Source organism: Brachyhypopomus gauderio, chromosome 17 (assembly GCF_052324685.1).
Source record: "Brachyhypopomus gauderio isolate BG-103 chromosome 17, BGAUD_0.2, whole genome shotgun sequence".
NCBI lineage: Eukaryota > Metazoa > Chordata > Actinopteri > Gymnotiformes > Hypopomidae > Brachyhypopomus > Brachyhypopomus gauderio.
Genome location: NC_135227.1, coordinates 13817603 through 13838558, shown reverse-complemented (window position 1 = coordinate 13838558; position 20956 = coordinate 13817603). Strand labels below are relative to the sequence as shown.

At 41.0% G+C, this 20956-nt stretch overlaps 1 protein-coding gene across 6 annotated transcripts in view; it reads right to left on the bottom strand.

Annotated features, from left to right (window-relative positions):
• Positions 1-539: 539 nt before the first annotated feature.
• The window catches only part of insyn2ab (inhibitory synaptic factor 2Ab), a 119446-nt gene continuing 99029 nt past the window's right edge, over positions 540-20956 (bottom strand). For 4 of the 6 annotated variants that reach the window (XM_076978907.1, XM_076978908.1, XM_076978906.1 and 1 more), the window contains 4 exons: positions 18469-19576; positions 14142-14216; positions 1754-2178; positions 540-1642 (listed from right to left, as the gene is read on the bottom strand). In XM_076978907.1, coding sequence (XP_076835022.1) covers positions 1995-2178; positions 14142-14216; positions 18469-19571 — 1362 coding nt within the window. In that variant the 5' untranslated portion in view covers positions 19572-19576 and the 3' untranslated portion in view covers positions 540-1642; positions 1754-1994. Of the gene's footprint in view, positions 1643-1753; positions 2179-14141; positions 14217-14446; positions 14534-18468; positions 19577-20956 lie in introns of those variants that run through there. The other 2 variants (XM_076978910.1, XM_076978911.1) reach the window with 2 other exon arrangements.

The window sequence follows — 20956 nt, the reverse complement described above, 5'->3', positions numbered from 1 at the left end:
GGGAAGATAAATGGTCATTCATGGTTATAGAATTCATCTCAAGAAATGGCCTTGTACTTTGAAATGAAATGCTGTTATCTGTCCACTGGTAAAGTAGTTTTTTTTATGTTAGGTATCCATCATAACTTTGACTTTTTTCAGTAAATGCAAGAATACAAATGTCCCACTATAGTAATAGGATAATGATTGCTGATACTACATTCAAGTAGTTTGTGCTCACTTACTAAAGAAACAATATTTATGTCTAGAGAAAGTAGTTGGACTGCCATTTATTTGCTGACTGACTATCTGAGCAGCAGGTGTTCTGCTGGAGGCGGCCCTGTGCTATAACCCAAGCCAGTCAATTTCTGTGAAGAAAGAAGGTCCCGCCTTCTTAATCCTGCAGCTGAGTCCTGTTCAAGGCACTATCACATCATTTCCAAGAGATGAGTGCTGTGATATACTGTGTATCCCCAAACAACCTAGTGCTCCCTTAGTTCACTTCAAAAAAGTGATTCAGTTTGAACATGACAGCAGAGCCTTGGACTTTTGCAGCTCTTTCTTTATTGTAAATGCATTGTTTGTGGGTAGAAAGAGTATAAAATGTAGAATATATTGCACAATATAAATCAATTGCACTTTCCCAAGGTATAGCGATGCATCTCTGTCTCATTATGCTACAGTAACAGCTAGTCTAGACTGTGCAATTTAAATGTAATTCTGCACTATGTTCATGAATTTGAAAACATATGATCAAGTTCATGTTTGGACACAAGAGAAATTTGAAGTAGCTGATGGTCATTTCTCCAGTTTAGTGGAGTGCAAAACAAAATTTATTTGGCACTGGGATAGAAGTAGGCTAGGCAGTGGCTTGAAAAAAGTTGAAAGAAAGAACCAATGCGAAGCTGTCCTAGTAGTAACTGTCTAAAATCATATAAATAAGATATTTACATAGCCCTCTTTTTCACCAGTAATATTTCACTCTTCAGGTTTTGTGGTTTTGGAAATAGTACTCTTGGACAGCTACACTAAGATAGATGTCCAGGATTGCTGTTACTTGGGTGGCATTGCAAAGTGTACAAAACGTTTAAATTACTCTATGAAGACACAATATAACTGAATTGCATTGTGTTTGAAAAATCTGCAGTCTCTGTCATACTACCATAGGCATTGTTCAATGTGAAACACTCTTGCTTTAAATAGAAAAAAAATCAATCTTTTATAGAAATAATTTTTTTTTCCAAGAACACTCACAGGGAAATTTAATTATTATTTAGTTCACAGCATATTACAAACTACCGGCTTAATTACTTCCTCAACATTTTTAAAATGAAAAAATATGTTTATAAATTCATAGCGTTTGTGCATGCAGTTGACTGATTCTGCATTCAGACATGATAACGTCTTTCAGAACAACTTAGAATATGAACAATTTTTATGTAAACTCTCCCCATTCACTGGAAAAAATGGTCAAGCGTTATAGAGAGAGAGAGAGACAGAAAGACAGATGGGGAGGGAAAAAGTTTTAGATGAAATATCCACTTCATATTTCACAAAGTTTGTGCTTTGATTGTGATTAAATGTCAATGAAGGTGCATTTCCAGACTGGCATCATGGTGAGCTAGCTTTAAGCTTTGAAGTTCCTGTCTGCTCTACAGGGACCCTGGAGGAGAAGACAAGGGTTAGGGTGAGAAAAGTTACTACATTTTCAAGTAGTTGATTTGGAAATGAATACTACCAGCTATAATAAATCCAAAATACATTCTTTCCTTACCTTGCCAAAATGTCAAGGAACCTTGCATGGAATCCTCTTCGGCAAATGTGATAGCACATGAATTCTCAGCAGTTCCCAGACTCAGGGTTTATAAAACATTGTGAAATGAAAACAAAAGTTATTCCTCAGTAAAATCCAACCACTCATATACATTTCTCAGTGCAGAATTTGACAGACAGGTCTCCAAGTGTTGTCAGAACGTGATTCACAGATCAAAGGTAGATATTCAGAGTGGCATCCATCAGAGGAACCACAGTTTCCAGCGTGCATGCTTCTTAGCTTCAGTCTTGGACTTGCGTTTTGGGGTGGACGTGAACACTTCCTGTGAGTAAGGCAGGGATGCGTAGGGCAGATCCACCGCTGGACACAGTCTTTTCATCAAAGGCTGCAGTTTGTCTTCTTGCAGCTTAAAGTCCAGTTCCACACTAAAGCGAAAGAAAGATTGGATTACTTTTTGCTATGACTAATCTTCAGTCATAATATAGGCATGACAATGAACATGCAATTTGGGCATTGAAACGTTACAAAGCGTATGCAAATGTTGTAAGATATGTAATGATTTAATAAATCCAAAAGCCAGAATAACAAAAAATGGAAGCCTGAAGAAAAGGTCTAACATTCAGAAGACCAAGCTTTTTGAACAGGTCCTTATAACTACTAACATAAAGGAAATGTTATAAGTACTAACACAAAGGAAATGTTATAACTGCTAACATAAAGCAAATCAATTCATGGGGTGTATTTGGTTTATGTTTTATTGCTTGTAAATTTTGGAGGAAGGCATTGTCCTACTTAAACAATGCATTTAAAGAGGCATTTTCCTTAACATCAATTGCTAAGGGCACACTGACAGCACAGCACTGGCATTGTTCAGCAAACGCATACTGCATGCTCTCCCTACAGGACTCCACAGCTACACTTGAGGTGATTCCAACAAGAGCATCAATTTGATTTCAGTTGGCCTGATCTCACACTGTAGATTCTCCATATAACAGTGTCCCTTTGTATTTGACTCCACAGCCCTTTTCTACACTTATTTCGTGTTGTTGCACTTGTCTCGGATATGTTCTCTTCTATCTGCTGTGTTTCACATAGTCTTCTTCACAACTGAGGCACTTTATTAGTAATCAAACCCACACTTGTCATGCCTCCTGACTGTCATGGGAGACTTGACTTTCGTTGGTGTCATCTGGTGTTCCCTTGTTTATTTCTGCAGTACCTTCTGCATCATGCTAGCCTATGGCAAGATGGTCGACAGATGAAAACCAGTTTATATTCAGTGCCTACACACTAGATCGGTGCTCCGTTTTATCTGCTCAGATGAGGACTGTGTCCTACCTACACATCGTCACATTAAAGGGTTTAAAGCAATCACATAGCCTGTTAGAATGATTACTACTTACTGTCATGTTACCACCCAGCATTCACCCATCATCAGCCTCTGACCCTCCACCCCGATACACTAATCACAGCTCCTTCCTCTGTTCAGTGCCCCCCCCAGATTATTAATTATCCTCACCTGTACATTATTATACATACCTATACAACCTATTCATTTCTAATATAAATGTAAAATGTAAATGTGCCATATTTGTCAATTGTGATTTTTCACCACAATCGAAATTTGTCCTCCGCTTTTACCCATCTGTGCAGTTAGAACACACACACACTAGTGATTATTAGAGGACTGTGGTGCACACGTGCCCAGAGCGGTGGGCAGCCCTAGCCCGGTCCTCGGGGAGCAGTTGGGGTTAGGTGCCTTGCTCAAGGGCACCTCAGTCATGGCCTCAGGCCTGGGAATCATACCCACGACCCTCCGGTCACAAGACCAGTTTCCTAACCGCCAGACCATGACTGCCCCAGACCATAATATGCCTTTGCAAAGCAAAACCATGACCACTGATTGCATACTGAGCATTTATTTCTGTGCTAGCCTGTCTATGTACAGATTTGTTCTGTTTTCTGATGTTTGCCTCTGTTCTGGATTGGGTGCCTGTCGCACTGCCTTCTCTGGTATTTGATCTTGGACTGTGTTCTTGTTTTCCCTCTCATTTGCCACATATGTTTTGGCTGCTTTCTCTCTGTGCACCAACGCTCGCCTGGCTGTCCCAGCAATGAAACACTGCACTTGTACCCGCCACTCCACTCAAGTGTCTGAGTACTGTCTGCAGCATTACTACTGCCTATCATTGCTTAAAATTGACAAGTAGTAAATAATAAAGCAATGAATCTATCCATACTGCATTTGATGTAGGATTTTTTATTTTTGTGATTTTCATGCATAAAAAGTTGATTACAATGCAGGAAGCAAAGTCTCTGACACTGACTGAAACTCAGATTTTTAAAATGAATAAATAATGACATTTTTCTTTGAATATAATGACATATTCAATAAAGCAAATTATATCCAAAAAGTAAAGGGCTTAAGCTACTCCCCGAGGTTTAATGCCACAGCCTCAGTGTGGCATTAAACCACGCGTGCATCTGTCTTTTTGCATCATTTAGCATTCTCCCCTGGCTCCAGTCATAATCCCTTGTTCATCTGATCTCTGGGTGCTTTGGTGGTATCCTTTCAGATTACTGGCCTACTCTGGTTTTAAGATGATCTAAATAAAATCATTACAGCAGCTCCAGCATCATGTGTGCCATGACTCATCGATAAGCAGAGTGGAGCTTGAGGAGTCCTGCGGATAAACACACCCTGTTTATCAAACTCCAAACGGACATGATGGAATTCAAATCAATACAGCCACGATCATCGACTGCATCTATTTATTTAAGAGCTATAAGTACATTACAGCAGCAGGGGCAGTCAACTGTGTTTATGCTTGCACAAAAATTCGGGTTTATTTTGTTTGCTAAAGGATGTCATGGCACTAGGAGGATACAATGTGTAAACATCAGACTTTTGTGATCATCTTTTATAATGACTTCTCCCCTTGATTTTTTTTTTCCCCTAGCAAATAAAATTTGCCTGAACTGCCTCTGAATTCATGTCCTCTTTTACAACGCACAGTTTGGTCTGTCAACAAATGTGGTTCTCACAACAGCCACAGAATCTGACAAGGAGGCCTAGTATATTTCGCAAATGACTGGAGAAAACTTCTCGCAGTGGTGATAAATTTAGAAGCAATGGCAGGGGCATCGTTCCTTCACCGTGCTTGTGAAAACTCAGCGATTCTCCACTCCTACAGACAGAAGGCAACACGGTAGCGCCCTTGTGCCCAGCATGCACATGGGCTCAATCGAATAATTAATCACTGGGTAGATGGACAATTACTTCCTGTGCATAGTCTGCATGTTGATGTGGGTGGCCAGTGGCAGAAAGGGGCATGCGACAATATAAAATCCCCCTAGATATTTTTGCACAGATGATTTTGAATGGAGAACATATAATAAGGTTATTCATCTGTGCTGGAAGCCATTAGTGCTTCTTATCAACTGCTGCATGATGCTTCTTTACAAACGAGAGACTGAGTAATCATTCTGAGAATGAACTGAAATCAGTAAAAAGGGGTTTTGAGAAAAAACGAAATTTTAATTTGAATTGAGATTTATGCATGCATCAAATATTAAATACATTATGGTATCAAAATGAGTCGCTTTCTTTTGATAATATTCAATGAACTCTTGTCTTATGGGTCACAAGCCCTTTCCAGCCTCTACATGTGAAAACTGTAATATTCCAGTTTATATTACTCTGCTTTTGACTGACAGAATAGTTATGGATACATGAATGTTAAAATAAGCCCTCTGTTGTTAACACCAAATACAAGTAACCCCAGGTCTCTCTCAATTTTATGCTCGGATGCTTTGGCTGACACACACACACACACACACACACACACACATACACTCAAATAAACACTCACTAAATAGGATTTAGGGAGTATTCTCCAGAGTATTTTATCACTAAAAGACTGACAGGCATAGCTCTGTATATTGCAATAAATATTTGAACAGTTGGTTTTCGATCAAGTCATGGTTTTTTTTGTTGGCACAAAGTGAGATTGTTCGATTAAGACTGATTGTGGTCTGTTTGCTTGGCAATGTTTTAGATCTGAAGCAGTCACAGAGGTGAGGCTGGCCAGGTTATTAAGGACCTCTCACTTTTTTGTTTGTTTGTTATACCTGAGGAGTGGGCTCCATTTCCGTCCGAGAGCCACAATCAGAAATTAGTGCCTTGACCCCAATATCACCTCACGACTAGGTCTGGGTCAGTTTAACACACAGCAGGTCAATCTTCCATGTCGAGTATGTCAGTGGATATGTTTTTGTTGTTCAAAGACCTTTTATCACTCCAGTCCAAGAGTGTTGGTCTCCAAGCAGCTGCTCATGACGGTGTTTTCCTATGGCTTTGTAACATATGGATATTTCTGCTTTTCCTTCCCAACAACTGGCACTTCTGTTCTCCACTTAGATGCATTTTCTTCAGTTCCTATTCTCAAGACTACTCTGGATGAGATGCTGAAAGGTTCAGGAAACAGAACTACAGTCACACAGAGGGAGGAAAGAGGGAGGAGTGGGACAACCAATGAGCAGACCGCTCCTTCAGGATAAAAGGAAGTTGGGCGTGGGAGGAGGCGCTGGACAGACTTGCGGTGTATATAATGCCAACAGCCTTCACAGATCAGACTTACTAACCATTCACTGTGCCAGGTCACGCTATCCACATGACTCAGAATGAGAACAGTGCAATCAGAAGCCCTCTTGTGTCTTCTTTGCTCTGTTTCAGATCATGAGTGCAGACTATAGCATAGTATTCAAGCAAAGTGATCAGGGGCTCACAGCAGGGCTCAGTTGCCTCTCTCTCTTGCTCTCCTTCTTTTTCTCTCGCCTTTCTGTTTCTTTTGGTAACAGCTTACAGGAATGAAACTAATCGCAGGCACACAGAGCTCCTAACTAGAAATCATTTGAATCCTCCATAAAGTGCTAGATTGTTTCAATTTATTCTACCAAAATAAATGCTTTAATGCTAAGTGACTTGCAGCTCATAATGAGAAATATGGGCCATAAAAACTGAGAAAGAAACCTCTCATTGAGTAAATAATTAATGCTAACAAGATATTTGTGTTGGACAGATAAAGACATGAAAAATAATGCATAGCTCTTACAAGGTTAAATATATTTAATAAAGCTGATGAAAAGAGATAAATGCATGATGAAAGAGATAAATGTCTAATCAGGTTTTTTCCTTCAACAAATGTATGCTGACACCCACTTGAACATTTCGAGACATGATATGAATAGGATTGAAGGCAGAGAGAGCACAGAACATCATATCAAGCCAATGTAGTATTTGTTGCTTTAAAAGAATGAACAGCTTGAACGGTATAACACAAATTCAAACAATTTCCAAAATACAGTTTATGCTCTTGATTAAACCCATTTTATTAATACATTTTGAATATAATTTATCTACATATTTTTACATATTACTGTTTACTCTTTCTATTGTTTTTTCAGCAACCAATGGAAAATACCCCTTTATGGAAAACAAAATTATATCAAAATTTTGCAAGAAAAGGGAAGGTGCATAATGTTTAACCAAACAATAACACACTTGTGATACAGTGTGTAATTTGACAAAAATAGATATTACAGTGTTATTACAGGGGAAACTACATTTTTCATTGGCTTAACTTAAAACGTGTTCTTGTCAGTAAAACTTTTTTTTTGTTTTTCATTTTCTCTTGTTAATCATTACATTTCTAATTAATATATCCTTAAATAGTGCTGGGCATTAAAAATATTGATTTGTTTCACAAAAAATCTTTCCTTGATGATGATAAGCTGGAATAGAATTCAATAAGCATTTGCTTCCATTTCCCGCCTGAAGTTGTGCCGAGAACGGAAGCAATTTGACGATGTAGACACACTGAATTGCATGCTATGGAGGCCCTGAAAGCCCATCAAGCTGCAAAAGCAAAACACGCTGCAAATACGCAGACCAAACACATCAAAATAACAATGTGTACACAACACTTCGGAAACACTACAAATTCAAAAACACTGCAAATCCAGCCACAACAGCTTAAGCACTTTCAACACAAGGGTGTTGCTTAAGTCCCTTTTCTGGAAAAATTATTTTACACAGGGACTCTGTAGGTTTTTATCCATAAACAGCTGTGTTATACAATTTCTCATTACGTTGAACGGGACATAAGCGATAAAGTTCTTTAAATGTAGCAACTTTATTAAGTCTCCTGGGATTTTTTAAAACAGGGTTTTTAAGCTTTCGTTTATGCCTAAATACCTAGCTAGCTAGCTATATTTAAAGAGCATTTAGCTTGCCCATTATATAAAGTGATGAGCGATTTTATCACAGGTAAAATAAATGATGCAATATGTCTCAAAACGATTCCACAATATAGACTAAACATAACCTGGTAAGACTAAGAGCTTTACTAATTGAGTCCAGTTGTGCTGAATTCAAACTCCACTGCAGAATCTGACTACCCTCGTTTGTACGCATATATCTACAGATATTCGGGTTACAATTAAACCCTTTATTAAAAGGGTTAATATAAAAAGGGTTATATTATTAAAATAACCCTTGCTGAACGTAGAGACATTTGCTTCATGTGTAATAGCCGACACATCCAGTTAAGTCACCAAAATAAAAAGAAACATCACAGTCCTGTGAATTACAGTGATTATAACTTAGTTCATTGAGCACTCTACTTTTGTCCTAACTAGATAATTAGACATAATTAGGAAATATTTGTCAAAAATCGTATTAAGAAGGAAATAAGTCAGGTTGTCTGTAAGATGTACAAGATGTAAGGTTGACAGTAATGACGAGGAACAATGTAATACTGCGAAGTCCCATGGACAGAGGTGAACTTCGGTATAGCAGGTATGTTACTGCTCCAGGCCTGAGAATTAAAAATATATGCAAAGTGTTTTCATAATTCTTAGCATGACATGCATTCGATTCCCAAGAATGCTACAGTGTGTCTTTGTTTGGATATAGATAATGCTGCACAGTTTGCTATGATGGCTAATTAAAGATGATCCCTTATTTATGCATAGAAACAACAAAAATTGTGAATATTATCTGTAGCGTCTTTATGTGTGTGCAAACGAGGAATCGGAATTCGGAACCGTGCCGTTCAATGTGATGACGGGCTGTATGTAAGGGGATTTATGATTTGCTGTTCGTGACGCTCAATCAAAGCACTCTAACATTTTGTTCATTTCTTTATCTATCTTCTTATTAAACTCTGGAACTCTTTCCTCACACCCCTGTGTTGTGAATCTGTTAACACACTGCAGACTGAACAAATTCATAATGCTGTTTATGAACTCTGGTGGCTATGATCTATGTCTAAAGACGATATCAAAACCTTTATACTGTATAACAATCCTTGTGAATAACAATCTGCATGTTTTAGCCAGAAAGAGTTGAGTTATAGTTGTGTTCACTTCTCACTTAAAGTGTAAATGAAGTGATTTGATTTATATTGTATATATACAATGTATATATATATATATATATATATATATATATATATATATATATATATATATATATATATATATATATATATATATATATATATATATATATCGATATCGACTGATATGAAAAAAATATATTGTGATAAGATTTTTTCCCATATTGCCCAGCCCTACCCTTAAACGTAAAATAATGTTAATGGCAAATGTAAAGCTTATAACTTAGGCCTACAGTCTATCTAACTTGCTTGAGAGCAGGAGCACTCACTATTGCACAGACAATAGCTAAAAGAGCTGTAATTCTTGTTATAATGTGTACCCGTTACATTATGTTCTGTTATTTTATTTGTTTAGGACACCCAGAGTGTAACCTTTGCAAAGTTCAAAGACCAGGGAACAAAGAATAAGAAAAGTGTGTGATGAGTATATTTAAAAGCTGAGGCAAAAAAAAAAAAAAGAAAAAAAGTTTTTACATAATCAAAGGCTTTTGGCCTCTTATTATTCCTACCATCTCTATTTCTGAAATGTGTTTCCATACTGCTTAGTGTTTGTTTTTACAAGTTAATTGTAAAGGCATGCATAACATTGATGTGTATTATTAATGTGACTTTGAATCTTTTTTGGTTGTCCTTCCACAGATGCCAGCATACAATACGAAGAATATAAATACTAATATAGACATCTGAGGTATTGTGTTTCTTTGTGGTAGACAATATGTCCAAATAAGCACTTGAAGCTATTTTGTCTTTGGGAAATAAAGTGCTATATTCAATAACCGTATGTCACAACGGCACAGTGTGTGTTTCAATATTGTGTTCCAAAACCAAAACATTTTGTCCCACATACATTTTGTTCTTTTGAACGTGACTGGGCCCTCTGAAATACAAAACAACGAATATCTCCATTACTATGCACTACATACTTACTACTTGCAAGCTAACACTTGTGCATTTGACTAACATTAGAAAGTTACTAATGTTATTAATTACTTTCAAACAAATTAAGTGTCCCTGACAATTACTGCCCATAGATCCAGCTCGATAGGTACCTAACAAAGTGCAGTTTAATGTGTTTAACAAAATGCAGCAGATACACAGAAGATAATGTATAGAGTGGATATAGAGTTCTAATAGTAGAGATATCAGAACTGTCTTAACTACTGTTGGTCAATTTTCATTGACCATTCCATTTGAATTTCATTGACTGCATTTGAAAGCTGCCATGAATCTCTTGATCCATCATCAGTGTTTGTCTCTAACAGCTACAGAAGGCTTTGCAGTTCACTCCGCCTCCATCTGTGCGAGAACTCTCTGCAGCTGTTTCCATATAGTATTTTAGATGTGCCAGTACCCTGTTCCTGCCTCTATTAGTCTGGGCTGTCTAGCTTTCTCCTCAATGGTCTTCAAACCTAAAATGGCTGTACATGGCTGTGTACTGTCCTGTCCCATCTTTCAATCTTTTTATTGTGACACTGCATCAGCAGCCCATAACAGGGTAGATGCAGAAACCTGTGCTGCTGAAAGCACATCCCTTGCCTCTGCAGCACAGATTACACCAATTCCAAGTCCAAGCCAGTTGGCCAGTGCCCCCTGAGGACATTGCTGTGGACATTACTGTTTCCAAGAAGCAAGTGTACTGTTATGTAGTAATGTATTTGCTGCAATTGTTATAGTTTTCCTGTTTGGTTGTGTACCTGATCTTGTACCTGAAAGATCTGTTCCTTCCAGCCTTTGTGAGGCCTTTTTTTGTAACTCTGGTGCCAGGTCCTGGGTTCAACAGTACACTGTGATTCAAGTCTAATGTGGACCAGCTCTCTCTTTGTTGTACCAGTACATTATGCGTCTGACAAGCAAGGTCTCCATTCTGGGTTGATTCAGTAGTGTTTGCCCTGCCAGCCCTCCTGGTTTTTCTTTCGTGTACTAATGCTCCTTCTTTTCCTAGTTTGATTCTTGATTAATCAAATGAACACAAATTGTGTTAAACTCCAATTAACAGCAATTAGCCATCTTCATAAAGAAGCACCACTTTAAACTTCATCTATTACAAACATCGCTGCTCTGAGAATCAAACAGGAACTGGTCCAGAAACTGAGGCTGGGACATCATGATGTGGGGAATCAGTGCTCTTCAGTGGCCTCCCAATGATAGCATGGTTGCAAACTCATACACACACACAGCTGGATAATTAGCATTTAAGTCCTAGGACATCAACAGATGATAGCATGAATATGCTATGGGGCTCCCTGGGTGTCTAACAATTGGATGCACAAAAAAATCCATTAATCCTGCCTCCACACTTACTTGCTCCCTTCTTTTTGTGTTTTGTGTCTTTTAGCCCACACCAATATGTTCCTTTCTCTAGTCCCTCTTCTGCGTATACCCCATTTGTCAGGATGCCACTGTCCAAAACTTGCTTGCCTACACTTTTCCATGATTCACTCTTGATTCTTGACCCTTCTTTAGACTGGCTTTGCTTTTGTGCAGGGTGACCCATGTGGGGTGGTTCAGGGGAGCCGTTATCTCTGCAGCACCTTACTCTGGCCCATGGCTGTTCTGTCCTTCCCCTGTACACGTCCTGCTGGCTGCACTGTGGTTTTGCACAGTGAACCATGTTGGGATCTCCACTGTGGGCTGGTACTTTCCTGTACACTTTGCCTTGGTCCTGGCTTTGGCCCGCCTCTTAGCCCCACCATCACTCTCATTATGATGGTTTAAATTGGGGTTAGTCTACCCTAACCCTAACCCTAACACCTAACCCTGCCACTTCCTTTGGTGACGGTGACCAAAGGAAATTCTCCCTAATGCAACTTACTTAGACATATATTTTTATTTATTACATGTTATTGTCTTCTATTTTTACACATCAGTGTGATAACTAACAATTTGCACATGGAAACAGATGGGCTTTAGTTTCTAATTGTACGCCTACAAGGGGTTTCAAATTTTTTTCTAATATAGCCAGTTATGACTAAATATTTTCTCTAAATATATAATTTCATCCTGCTTAGCATATTAATTACAAACTAATTACACCCTTATTCTCATCTGCAATTTGTAGAGAGTCATTGTAAATTAGCAATGCCATATATCCCATACATCACTTCCCATGCCAAATGTAAACTGCACTAAGAGTGATGCAGCCCAGGTAATAGTAATGTAGGGCTGTGCAAATATCTGCTACAATTCTCAAGAATTAAAAGGTGCAAGTGATCACCCAAAAAAGAAAAGAGAAATATGCATTCCTTTGGTATTCAGCACAGCTAGAGCCAGTAATACACTTCCTATTTTGGTGTTAATATAATTACATTTTAATTAAACTGGTGAAACAATACTTTAGTTTTTGCTATGATACTCACTATAATGTTCAAGTTTGTGTGTGTGGGAGCAAGAAAAATGAGATATAATAAAGTTTTATGAAAAAAGGATGCTGCTTTGCACTAATGTATGTGTACTTGCACAAATTGATTTCTTTGGGTATGTGAAAGAGATGCATTAATTTAAATTAATATGTGATACATCCAGATAAATTTATTCCCACCACTGTCTGAAAGGTGAGGGGGGAAAGCTAAATTTCTCCAGTGATGAATGAGAATCAGTCACATACATGCCAGCACTGCTGATGTAAAAGTTCAAGTGAATAAATGTAGAAACGCTTCTGTGGCAGAATGAGGGCTGATCCTGAATAAACCTTCATGGTTAGATAATCAGCTTTGCAGGGTTGAGTGAGGTGTGTGTGTGTGTGTGTGTGTGTGTGTGTGTGTGTGTGTGTGTGTGTGTGTGTGTGTGTGTGTGTGTGTGTGTGTGTGTGTGAGAGAGAGAGAGAGAGAGAGAGAGAGAGAGAGAGATCTTGAAATCCACTGAGGAGACATCATATTTGTTTTTAAAATATTTTGTAAAAAAAAAAGGTAAAGAATTCAGAGGTGAATTGTATGAGACAAAAACCAATTACCCCCAATTCACTGGTCCACACTGATTCAGTTTCCTACAAAAAGTTAACTGATTCTTAAGTATTTTTGAGTGCTGTTTTCAGAATTCCTATCTCACATGCAGTCTTTGTTGTTGTTGTTCTGGTATACACGTGTGTCACTGTGTATAGCATGGAAAACCGGTACCAAGGATATGGAGCCCCTCCATGTTTAAAGGACTGGAGACTCCACAATGAAACAACCTTTCCTCTCTCCAGTGGTCACCGATTGTTTGCTAGATGTATATCTGAAGTCAAGTTACGTGTTAAGTTATGAAGTGTCATAACACACCATAAAGCAATGTGTCAGATATGATAACGTTTATCTTCCCACCACCATTCTAGCTGTGCTGCAATGCAGCAGCAGGATGGATCAGAGTTCCTACCTTTGGCTCGCCAGCTGCTCCTAAACTCTTCTACAGCTGCACTAAAAGCAAATATACTCGAAAAAGCAAACACGCTTATCTTATCATGTTCTGCTACTGCTGGCTTTTAAGGCATAAAAGCCTTTGCTTACCCACATTTCAATGCACCTTTATAACATCTGGATCTATATACAGAAAGAAGCGCCCAGTTTCAGCCCCAGGGAACCTAAATCGTGTTTTCTGTCTAATTAGGTTAATCTTGCTCATCTGGCTACACAACGAATGGATGCAAAGTGGGTCTTCTGAATACCATTCCAAAGTCCAGAAAATGAAAAACGTTATTTTACCAGAATTTCTCCCCTTCTGGTCATAAATGTTTTATTATATTTCTGCTGTTGCTTTTTTTTTTTTTAACCATTTTCTCAATGTTTCATATAATACTCTAGTTTAGTATCACCCAAACATTTTTACTACTTTACAGTGCCTTTATAAAAAGGAACAAAAGCAATTCTGATGCAGAGATGCAGTCATGCTCCAAGGTTTTATCTGGCTCTGACCGTAGACATTCGCTATGCTAACCACCGTCTGCAGTGTCTCACCTGTAGATGATGCAGGCACTGTTCCGGCAAGTGTCACAGTTGGCTGTATCTTGCCCTGTTCGGTATGACAGTCTACTGAAACGGAAATACAGAAAGCACATGAAAGGTCACTCTGTCATTCTGACGCCGTCTCACAGAAATGTCATCATCCATCTACAAATGTTTTCAAATATTTTCAGTGATGAAATTTTGTTCCAGTGAAGGTCAAAAATGTAAGCTCAATCACAACACCAGACATCTAATTCACGACAGTTCATTTTTGCAGTTTGTGTAGTTTCACGAGCTCACTTCTTAGCTGCCAGGGACCAGTGTCTGAGGTCTTCCCTGAGCTATGGATGGGCATTGTCTATTGTCAGGTGTCCAGTGTAGTCACTGTCCTTCCAGCTACAGCTCTGTCGATGTGAGCAGAGATGCTGGATTATGCACCAGCCAAGTCACAGTGGTTTGATGTATTATTTGAGTGCTGCCATGACACTCACATTTCTCCTGGGACAATAGCACGTTGCACCCGGAAGCCATAGAGTTTTGCACTTTCATTAAAGCTTAATGAAAACTTAATTGGATCATTTTATTTTTCAGTGCACTGAAGCATAAGACTATTGATATTCTGCACCCATTTCCTTGTAATGCGGCTGGGGCGTTTATATGTGCAGCAGTTACATAACGTTGCACCTGGGCCCTTTGAGTGATGCAGACTTTGTTCAAGAATTTCCGATGTACATGTAACACTTACAGAACTTTCTGACAAATCATTGTTTGGACAATCACTACAATGTACAATACTGTGGTCCACAGAGACTTTGCATGAGTGGATGTGCCCACTGATGGAAGTATCTTCCAAGACATTAAGAATTTTTTCTTGATTGTGGGTTTCATAGAAACCTTTTGTTCATGTCCTGTTTCCACACTGTAAATAATGGCATTGTCGCATCTCAGAATGAGTTGGTATGATAAATCAAACTTACGAAAGCATGAGCATTTCTGAGTGTCATTTCTGTGATGTTAGGTAAGAAAGGATTTTATAGCTCACATTCTGCTGTGAACATTTCACTCAGCCTGAAAGTGCAACATTTATGTGGAAACTGACTAGGCCGACTGACTCATACTCTGACATCCAGACATTGACTGAAATTGTAATGCACTCCAAGACCACATTGGCATACTATCCAGACAATGTAGTATAATGTTGACAGCATAAGGAATCAATTCCTAAGTGAAACAACAACGACAAAGGCATATCACACTGACTTTGCTTTGGCAAAAAAATTAGTCCAAACACGAAGGTGTCTAATCTTTTAACTCCAAGAAGCTTGTTTTGTTTGTGCCATTTCACAGAGAAGCAAGAGGGCTTAAAATACTTGAGTGCTGGACACATCCTGCTAGGCAAAACGTTCCCGCCTTTCACATAAGCGCTTCACTTTGTTGCGAGCAGCTGGCACATCCCCCCGCATCACAGCAGGCGTCAGTTCAGCTGAGCGGCGCTGGGTGCGTGCTGGCTGGAGGCGAGCCCTGGGTGGAGTACAGTAGGAGTGCGTGATGCCACGCTCCGTCAGGAAACCTGTGAAGTGTGCCCTGGCTGCAGCTGCACGCCTCACATTACACACTTAGTTAAAAGTGTGCTAATGTGGCCTTAGAGTGTGAACACACGATGTTCCACCGTGTCACTTTGGCAAGACCCACTAGTTCCACACTTGCCATACTGTGCACTTAGGAAATTATGATCACAGTGAAACACATTGTAGCCAAGAACAGACCTGGTTTACCACGAACACCCCTGGATAAGTGCTTTTAAATAACCTGTACATCAATAGCTACTTTAGCATTTTTTAGTTACCAATTACCAAGCCAGAAGTAGAGTGTCCCTCATTTTGTCATAAATTTGGATCAGTCATTGGTGTTTTGTATGAATTTATGAGGAGGCACCGAGAGAATACTGGTCCTCTCAAACACAGAATCACTGCATACTGCACATCACGATCATCAGCCAGCTCCTGACAATCTGCTGCCAGTCTGGGAAGGCTGTGGGTGTAATTGACACACTAATGAGCCAGCAGTGATAATGATCAAGACAAGGTTTGGGCTGAATCTCTATTTGGACACAACTGTCCTTGGAAAGGGCAGGACCCACCGAAAAAGCTCACTATTGGCCTATGTGACAGCAAAACGACTGTGACATTTGAGGGGAACACAGGATAAAGATGGGTTCAAGTCCAGGTCCCTAACTATGAGCTCTAATACTGAAGCTATTAAACTGAGAAGTCTGACACCCTGGTGTAAGTGCAGCAATACTCTAGCAGGTCTGGCTCACCAGCCCGCAGCGCATCAGCTCATCTTGCTAAAGCGAGCTGTGCAAAACTCTTTGAGGTTCTCCTTCAGTTCAGACACATCTCAGGTGGCATAAAAACAGTGCAGCATCTGAGCTCCACAGCCTGCCATTTTGCAGGCGCCACTGCCGGCACTTCTAGGGGACTCTGTGATTTCTAGGCCCACTCGCCCCGGCTGTCCGGACACACGCGAGTTTTGCGCTCTAATGCCATACTGCCCGCAGCCTGAGAGGCACATAATAGCCTGACTGGTAGTGGCTCTCCCAGCCCACAGAGCGCGGCGGGGTCCTTTCTTGTGCCCCCGGTGTGGCACTCTGCACCTCCAACGCTGCTGCTCCACAGACCCAATCGAGAGGAAGCAGAGGGGCTTCGCTCTAATAATAACCCCACCACCACCACCACCCCCAAATGGCAGCAAGGCTCTTTGACACACACACGCAGGCCCATGCTCCTCCATAAGATGAAAGGCCTGCCTGATGAGGCGCTGCTAATTGAGGCTGTTTGAGTGGGAGGGGGGGGTTTGTGCTTCCGAGACCAGGCGTGGCTCTTGCTTTTCTCCTGCTGTGGGATTAGCCAGGGCTACGCTGCTCTCCTCTCTATACGGAGCAGGCTTAAGGGCCATTAGCTGCCCTACACGCAGCCTGAGGGCCCTTTAATGCTCACATGGAAGGGTTTTTAGCCCAGGTTCACTGCCCAGGGTGATTTGGCAATTTGACATACTTCAAGGAAGGCTTCAAGGACAGCTTATATTCATGAAAGGTACAGTCATTTGCCCAAGGTCCTAAGGGTAAACCAACCAATGGACATGCTTTTTGTCTACTTTTAATGATAATGGGACAGTGTCTGACTACTCAGGCAGATTGATGTCTTTAATGTGTACCGTGGCATAATAGTACAAGTGTAACACAAGCTTTTTTACACATAACACATTCATATCTAACTCTGTACTGACAGACTGCCATACACCTACACCTTCAAGTCAAACAATTGACCACTGTGACAGTTAAACACTGTAGGTATCCATCCAACTCTGGATTCTTTGCTGCAACCACTCCAATCTAGTCTGGTCAAGAGGGTCTGAGCCTTGAACTTCAGTTCCATGGGCAGCAGACTCTTAAAAGCTGGACAGTATGAATCCCACATTTTACTCTTTGTGACGGGATGGTAGGTAGAATTTGGTTTCATGCCTGTGAAAGGCCCCTCACAGGCTAATGGAGTTGGAGACTACTTCAGATTACACTTTGCCTATGTTCACACCATTGAATTGAAAATAAGCCCCGAAGAATCATCCTGGGATTGTTTAGTTTAACAACACTATTACTGGTACCACATACCTAATTCTAGTGTTCAGAATTAATTTTTAAAGGTACCAACAGAAAAATCATGAATGGCAGGTTTGCATGAGGTTCAATAATTTAAGTTGTGAAAGTGAATGCTATAGGACCAGAGATGTATTTAGCAACCGAAAGTGAATTTAATACCATTTCAGACCTCCTCTATACTCTTTGTATCCATTGTGATTCATTAGTAAAGCTAAAAATTTTTCAATCATATCTTTCAATCAACTGGGATAACACTGTAATGTAATTAATTATCACAGTCAGAATATTAATTAATATTCTTTTTTTTGGACTAGTGATTCTATGCCTGGAGGAGATACCTCAACTGCATATTTTATTGTTTTCTTTGGTTTCATGCACTTGATTCAGGTCATGTAGAGTGCACTAATTACCAGATGAGTTTGATCAGGTGTTGGGAGTAGGGACTACACCAAACAGCATGGTTCAGAGGTCCCCCTGGACAGAAGGTGTGATGTCTTACAAAGCACTTTCACCAGAACAGCTCATGCACCATCCTGTGACCCAATCTCAGGTTCATGTAATCACTGGCTTTTCATCTCCTCTCTTTCTGTGGATGCCAAGCCTCCAAGACGAAAGAGGCCGGTGATTGTGCGAGAGCATCGGCTGAATAGCATGCGTGTTTAAATATAGAGTGTGACTCACCCCTCCCGCTGCGCCTCTCCTTTCTCCAGCTCCTGAATGACCCCCAGCAGCACCTTGATGGTCTCCTGGCTGGAGCTGATGAGAGTCTCCATGGCTTGCAACCTAGCTTTCACATCCCCCTCCACCCCAGGCAGTGGAATCACCTGCCTGCACTTGCGTGCCCCTGCGCCCTCCTGAGGGTCCATGTTCCCATGACCGCCGTGATAGTGAGCCTGGGGGCCCTCCCGGGGGGGGCAGCTGGCTGCGTGTGGCTGGAACTGCAGGCCGTTCAGCTGTGACGCTTCTGTCATGCGTTTGCACCGCATGGAGGGACTCTCCAGACATTCTACCTGTGTCAAAGACGTCCATGCGATGGGCCCTGTGACCTTTGAAGTGCCCCCCCTGTCCTGCAGAGGTTGCATTGAGGAAGTGGAAGAGGAGATCTTGGCACAATTTGGACCTTGTACTGGCCCTTCTTCACTCTCATTGGGTAATCCTTTGTGCTTAGACCCGCCTCCCTGGGTACCTCCATCTTTTCCCACATCCAGTCGGTCAGAGTTTGTGCTCATGTCCCTGCTGGGACAGAGTTTGTTCTCTGGGCATTCTGGGCATAAGTCCTGCATGTCGCTGCATGGTGGCATGCTGTGCAAAAGCACTCGAGTCTTTTGCACGTTGCCGCTGCACGGCTGCTCCTCCTCCACGTCCTTCACGTCACTCAAGAACCCATTGTTCTGGCCCTGGTAATTTTCCACCAGGGCTGTGTGTTTGATAGTGTGCCCCTTCTTGCGCTCGAAGGGGAACGTCTGATAGCGCTTCCTCAGGTCAGGCGAAGTCTGCACGGCCGTGCTCTTGGTCACGTTGGGGATGGAACGACGTGCTGGCATCGTCATGTACCTCCTGTGTACCACCTTGCACGAGACAGAGTGCCCCCCAGTGGCCCGGGCTAAGCGTGCCACCTCATTCTGGGCCTCGCAGATGTCCTTGAAGCGGACCTGCAGGGCTTTGTTCCGCTTGCGTGCAGCGTCCCCACACAGGCCACCCTCTCCCCCAAGGGCCGGACCACCGCACTCTGAGTCAGACTCCGAGTTCGACAGGGCACAGCGGCCTGCCTCTTTACTGACCATCACTCCTGAGAGAGACAGAAAGAGAGAGAGAGAGAGAGAGAGAGAGAGTGCAATAAGGAAAGCGGTAGTGATTGCAGCTCAAGTGCAGATGGCCTAGTTTCATGTGTTCGTCAGCTTGCAACATCCTGGCAGTCAAAGCTTCATTTCCCCCCACTATTTTGTCGAGCGGTGGAAGTCACAGCTGACGCACAGCGACCCGTATTCAGATTCGGTGCACTCCGGTTTCATCTCCTCAATGATGCGACGTGCACTGAAGAGCCGTGAATGAGGTGGCTGCAGCATGCAGGGTGACACAAAGCTTTTGTGGCATTGCATCAGAAATGCAGCTCTGCACCCGGCAGCAAATAGAAAACCACAAAAAAGCAATTAAGAGATGATAAAAAGGATGCCGAACACTCAAGCAGGGAGCATTAAAGGAATGCATTTATCATCGTTGAGGTTAAAAATCTCCCTGAATAATGCAGTTCTCCTCAAGATGCATACCGTATGAATACAGACTCCTCTTGACACATACTCAGCTACCTCAGACACAACGGTGTCCATTTAAATTGGGTTTGGTTTAAGCTAAAAGTGATTATTCATTTGTGCACAGGTTTTGTTTCCCATTTAATCTATCTGGGAAATCGCAAGTTGAATGAAGTACGTCACCCATGCAGTGGATGCCAAAAAATTTGAATTTTCTAAATCGCATTTTAAATCGTACATGCAACTTGTTAATGGTAATGTTAATTGTCAATATATTTTGTTATATTGAAGTTTGAAAGCAATGTTGGATATCTTACTGCAAGAATAATCAAACAAGTGTCTCAATGCCTGGTTCCCTTAATGTGTCAATGGAAATGTTATAGCTGCACAGTCCAGTGCATTGCCTCAGGAAAAAGGAACAGTTGGTTACAACTCAGATTTCACTGACAGGGACAGCCAGGCACATAAATAAGGTATTTGGGGGGAAAGACTCGGTTTACACCCTGTAACAGCGACAGTGTGTCAGCTTTGCAGAGCAGATAGTTGGAATACGGCTGCCATTTAGAAAACCCACAGCTAAAACCCAGTAATGTGCAACCTGGTGTGATGCGAACCTGAACCTTTGAGAAACAGAGGCATGCATTAATCCCACTAATCCTGTTGTGCCCTTGCCTTAACACATTTGCACTTGCACACTAGTTGATCAAACTGATAATTGGCTTTGTCAGAATAGGCAACACACCCTCATGACCATGGGATTCCAAGGCCTAGAACTGAGATCCATTGTATTATTGTGATCTCTAACTGTCTCCATTAAGAACATTTCCTGAAAAATTATAATGAAGAATAGTTGGTGTCTTTATTCACTGTATCTGCTTGTAAATCCAAACATAAAATATTACCAAGAATGTCACAATAAC